General features: G+C 46.8%; 1 protein-coding gene across 1 annotated transcript; it reads left to right on the forward strand.

Moving 5' to 3' along the window:
* Positions 1-2,644: 2,644 nt before the first annotated feature.
* Positions 2,645-4,207, forward strand: LOC139274068 (zinc finger protein 229-like; the record flags this gene model as incomplete). Its single annotated transcript, XM_070891119.1, has 1 exon — positions 2,645-4,207. A coding segment is annotated over one exon (1,113 nt), but the record flags the coding sequence as incomplete, so codon positions are not given.
* Positions 4,208-6,268: the final 2,061 nt, after the last annotated feature.

Raw genomic sequence — 6,268 nt, forward strand, 5'->3', positions numbered from 1 at the left:
CCATCTTTGTATCATCAGCAAACTTGGCTACATTACACTCGGTCGCTTCATCCAAATCATTAGTATAGATTGTAAATAATTGAAGCCACAGCACATAAGAACATAAGAATTAGGAACAGGAGGAGGCCATCTAGCCCCTCCAGCCTGCTCCGCCACTCAACAAGATCATGGCTGATCTGGCCGTGGACTCAGCTCCACTTACCCGCCCACTCCCCATAACCCTTAATTCCCTTATTGGTTAAAACTCTATCTGTGATTTGAATACATTCAATGAGCTAGCCTCAACTGCTTCCTTGGGCAGAGAATTTCACAGATTCACAATCCTCTGGGAGAAGAAATTCCTTCTCAACTTGGTTTTAAATTGGCTCCCCCGTATTTTGAGGCTGTGCCCCCTAGTTCTAGTCTCCCCGACCAGTGGAAACAACCTCTCTGCCTCTATCTTGTCTATCCCTTTCATTATTTTAAATGTTTCTATAAGATCACTCCTCATCCTTCTGAACTCCAATGAGTCAAGTACCAGTCTACTCAATCTATCATCATAAGGTAACCCCCTCATCTCCGGAATCAGCCTAGTGAATCGTCTCTGTACCCCCTCCAAAGCTGGTATATCCTTTCTTAAGTAAGATGACCAAAACTGCACGCGGTACTCCAGGTGCGGCCTCACCAATACTCTGTACAGTTGCAGCAGGACCTCCCTGCTTTTGTACTCCATCCCTCTCGCAATGAAGGCCAACATTCCATTCGCCTTCCTGATTAACTGCTGCACGTGCAAACTAATTTTTTGGGATTCATGCACAAGGACCCTCAGGTCCCTCTGCACCGCAGCATGTTGTAATTTCTCCCCATTCAAATAATATTCCCTTTTACTGTTTTTTTTTCCAAGGTGGATGACCTCACATTTTCCAACATTGTATTCCATCTGCCAAACCTTAGCCCATTCGCTTAACCTATCTAAATCTCTTTGCAGCCTCTCTGTGTCCGCTACACAACCCGCTTTCCCACTAATCTTTGTGTCATCTGCAAATTTTGTTCCACTACACTTTGTCCCCTCTTCCAGGTCATCTATGAATATTGTAAACAGTTGTGGTCCCAGCACCGATCCCTGTGGCACACCACTAAACACTGATTGCCAAGCTGAAAAGGACCCATTTATCCCGACTCTTTTCTTTCTGTTAGTTAGCCAATTCTCTGTCCATGCTAATACATTTCCTCTGAATCCGCGTACCTTTATCTTCTGCAGTAACCTTTTGTGTGGCACCTTATCGAATGCCTTTTAGAAATCCAAATACACCACATCCATCGGTACACCTCTATCCACCATGCTCGTTATATCCTCAAAGAATTCCAGTAAATTAGTTAAACGGTGGGAGCACCGATCCCACTAGTTACTGTTTGCCTACCGGAAAATGACCTATTTATCCCGATTCTCTGTTTTCTGTTAGTTAGCCAATCCTCTAGCCATATTACCCTGAACCCCATGAACTTTTATTTTGTGCAGTTACCTTTTATGTGGCAACTTATCGAATGCCTTTTGGAAATCCAAACACAACACATCCACTGGTTCCCCTTTATCCACTCTGCTCATTACATCCTCAAAGAACTCCAGCAAATTTGTCAAACACGATTTGCCATTCATAAAACCATGCTGACTTTGCTTGACTCAATTATGCTTTTCCAAATGTCCTGCAACAGATGTTTGGCTTACTCATCTTGTAACACTGTTATGAATCACCTTGGGACATTGTACTACATTAAAGGCGCTTTATAAATAAAAGTTATTATTATTAAAATAACATAAAGCTGCGGGTTTGTGCACCGCCACAGAGATTCATCACGATGTAGAGCGCATGCGTGGCCATCTTTGCAAAAGAACAATGTGTGGGCGGGGCTACAGGGTCCCAGTGAACCCAGCCAGAGTCAGCACCTTCAGGGGAGGAGAGGGAGGGGAACCAGTGAGTGTAGAACTGAACCCAGCCAGAGTCAGCACCTTAAGGGGAGGAGAGGGAGGGGAACCAGTGAGTGTAGAACTGAACCCAGCCAGAGTCAGCACCTTCAGGGGAGGAGAGGGAGGGGAACCAGTGAGTGTAGAACTGAACCCAGACAGAGTTGGTGGTGAAAACTGGGAGCAGAGGGCATGTTGTCTTCAGATGTGTGATGTGTTTGAATTTCAGCACAGGGAGGATGGAGAGTGAATGGGAGGAACAAGAGAGGAATGAATGTTCGATGGAATCTAGAATTATCTGTTCTGAATTTCTGTTCGGTACTTGCAGTAATTATTTTTGTAAACTCCTTTTACAGGTATTAGAACGGCAGGATTTGCAGATGGGAAACTGAAACCAAACATCACGTCAAGATCTGACGGAATCATTCGATTACTCAGGACCTGAATATCATCGGACTTTGAATCTGGAAGGAGAAATGTTTGTCTGTTCTGTCAGTAGGAACAGATTTCAAACATCATTGTGACTGGTAAAGCACTGAGACACACACACACCTGAGTGAGAGTGTTCCAGTGCACTGCCTTGGAAAGAGCTTTAACCAGTTATACAACCTGAAAAAACATTGCACCATTCACAGCGGGGAGAAACCGTACACGTGTTCTGTGTGTGGACGAGGCTTCAACTGATCGTCCAATCTGGATAGACACAAGGTCACCCCCACCACGGAGAAACCGTGGAAATGTGGGGACTGTGGGAAGAGATTCAATTATCCATCAAGGCTGGAAATTCATCGACGCAGTCACACTGGGGAGACATCGTTCACCTGCTGCATATGTGGGAAGGGATTCACTCATTCATCCCAACTGCTGACACACCAGCGAGTTCACACTGGGGAGAGACCATTCACCTGCTCTGTGTGTGGGAAGGGATTCACTCAGTCATCCAACCTGCTGACACACCAGCGAGTTCACACTGGGGAGAGACCATTCAACTGCTCTGTGTGTGGGAAGGGATTCACTCAGTCATCCAGCCTGCTGATACACCAGCGAGTTCACACTGGGGAGAGGCCGTTCACCTGCTCTGTGTGTGGGGAGGGATTCACTACCTCATCCAACCTGCTGACACACCAGCGAGTTCACACTGTGGTGAGGCCGTTCACCTGCTTTGAGTGTGGGAAGGGATTTACTACCTCATCCTATCTGCTGGCACACCAGCGAGTTCACACTGGGGAGAGGCCGTTCACCTGTTCTGAGTGTGGGAAGGGATTCACTCAGTCATCCAACCTGCTGACACACCAGCGAGTTCACACTGGGGAGAGGCCATTCACCTGCTCTGTGTGTGGGAAGGGATTCAGTATCTCATCCAACCTGCTGGTACACCAGCGAGTCCACACTGGGGAGAGGCCGTTCACCTGCTCAAAGTGTGGGGAGAGATTCACTTGTTCATCCAACCTGGTGAAACACCAACAAGTTCACACCAGCGAGAGGCCATTCACCTGCTCTGAGTGTGGGAAGGGATTCACTCACTCTTCCAGCCTGATGACACACCAGCGAGTTCACACCAGCGAGAGGCCGTTCACCTGCTCTGAGTGTGGGAAGGGATTCACTCACTCTTCCAACCTGCTGACACACCAGCGAGTTCACACTGGGGAGAAACCGTTCACCTGCTTGGAGTGTGGAAAGGGATTCACTCAGTTATCCAACCTGCTGAAACACCAGCGAGTTCACACTGGGGAGAGGCCGTTCACCTGCTTAGTGTGTGGGGAGGGATTCACTCAGTCATCCAACCTACTGAGACACCAGCGAGTTCACAAGTGACTGCAGGGTTTGGATTCTGCTGTTGTTGCTGCTGTTATTCACATCCTACTGAATCATATTCATTCTGTTAGTTGCCGTTTATTTCTGTTGATGTTAATAACCCTTCAACTAGCCTGGAGTTTAATATTTTGATATTTCAAATAACAGTGTGTTGATATTTGATGTCTCCAAGATAAGAGGAGACTAATTGATGTCCTGTTACTCACTGCTCCATTTTTGATCGGGGACAAGGAGCGTCGTGATCGGGGCCCAGGAGAGGCGAGGGCCCAGGGGCAGCACGGGCCAGCCCACACTGCGATCTGTGGATAGTAGAAGCCTGTGTGCGCACTAGGTCCGTGCAGCAGAGCTTGGTCTCCAGTCGTCTTGGTTAACCCTTGCCACTGGATCAAGACCTAGCTCTGTCAAGCCCGTGTAGTGGCTGGTGTACAACGGCCACCCCATGTTAAAAGAATCCACGCACAGGCATCTTCCACCCTCCAGTATGTAGTTCGGGACCAAGAATGTCAGATTCCTCATTGAAACACTTGTGAACTCATGTATTTTTGGTGTGGAAGTGGGTCATCCTCGATACGAGGGACGGCCTAATACTATACTACCATTTTTGAGCCTTTTCTCCTTTCTGACTCTAGATTAGTTCAGTTCTCAGACCTTCAGTTACTCTCAGGGACAATTCCCAGCTCCCCATACCTTCCAGAGTGCCTCTCCTAGCCTTGGGATCCAGGGAAGGTATCGGTAACACGCCCAGGATCACTAAACACAAAACCCAGTCTGCCAATCACTTTCAGCTACTGGACTTAGTATGTGCCCCACAGCATCTCTCTCACCTTCGATGTGTGAATAGAGCATCATGCCTGCAAACCTGGGTTCAATTTAAATTTGAATCCACTCCAAGTGTATTTAAAAAAAAATACATACAAGTATACTGATCACATCAAATAATTGGCAAAGGTTTAGAGTCAACAAGATGAACAAGTAAACACAGCACGGCCCAATAACCCAGTACTATATTCACAGGAGAAAGTCTGTTATCTAACTCCTCGAGTGATAGAGAAAGATCCCAACTTTAAGAACATCTAGAATCTGTTGTAAATATATTTCAAATCCTCACTGGTACAACCTTTCTATTTTCAATTGAAATGAATGGAAGATGAGGAGGGGTTAGAGAGTAGGGGTGAAAGAGGAGTTGGGAATGGTTAGAGAGTTGGGGTAAGAGAGGGTTTGGAGAGTAGGGAGAAAAGAGGAGTTGGGGTAAGAGAGGGTTTGGAGAGTATGTGTGAAAGAGAACATGGCCTTAAGCTCTGTAATTCCCTCCCTAAGATTCTTCGCCTCTCCCCCTTTCTCTCCTCTTTTAAGATTCTCTTAAAACCTGCCTCTTTGGTGAAGCTTTTGGTCATCTTTCCTCCTATCTCATTCTGTCACTCGGTGTCAAACATGTTTTTTTATATGTGCCTTGGGACACTTTACTATGTTAAATGTGCTATATAAATGTAAGTTGCTGTTGACACCAAATTCAGGGACCACTTACACTGAGACGCCAAATACAGGGACCACTTACACTGAGACACTAAATCCAAGGACCACTTACAATGAGACATCAAATCCAGGACTACTTACACAGACACCAAATTCAGGGACCACTTACACTGAGACACCAAATTCAGGGACCACTTACACTGAGACATCAAATCCAGGGACCACTTACACTGAGACACCAAATCCAGGGACCACTTACACTGAGACATCAAATCCAGGGACCACTTACACTGAGACACCAAATCCAGGGACCACTTACACTGAGACACTAAATCCAGGGATCAGTTACACTTGATACCAAATTCAGGGATGGCCTACAGTAAGACAACAAAGTCAGAGATCACTTACAATGTAACACCAAATCCACAGACCACTTACACTGAGACACCAAATCCAGGGACAACATGCACTGTGACACCAAATCCAGGAACCATTTACCCTGAGATATCAAATCCAGGGTCCACATGCAGTGTGACTCCAAATCCAAGGACCATTTACACCGGGATGTCACGGAACAGCTGCAGGACATTCTGGGGGGGGGGGGGGGGCGTGAACAGCCAGAAGGTGTGGTCCATATCGGTACCGACGATATGGGTATAAAAAAGGGATTAGGTCCTGCAGGCAGAGTTTAGGGAGCTAGGAGAGAGATTAAAATACAGGACCTCAAAGGTAATAATCTCTGAATTAATCCTGGTGCCATGTGCTAGTGAGTACAGAAATAGGAGAATAGAGCAGATGAATGTGTGGCTGGAGAGATGGTGTAGGAGGGAGGGCTTTAGATTCCTGAGGCATTGGGACTGTTTCTGAGGAGGTGGGACCTGTACAAGCTGGATGGGTTGCACCTCAACAGAGCCGGGACCAATAACCTCATGTGGGGGAGGGGGGGGGGGGAGGCATTGCTAGTGCTGTTGGAGAGGGTTCAAAACTAGCTTGGCAGGAGGTTGGGAACCTAAGAGTAGCTTCAGAAGGGAGGAAAGT

This window comes from Pristiophorus japonicus, chromosome 9 (assembly GCF_044704955.1).
Source record: "Pristiophorus japonicus isolate sPriJap1 chromosome 9, sPriJap1.hap1, whole genome shotgun sequence".
Classification (NCBI taxonomy): domain Eukaryota; kingdom Metazoa; phylum Chordata; class Chondrichthyes; family Pristiophoridae; genus Pristiophorus; species Pristiophorus japonicus.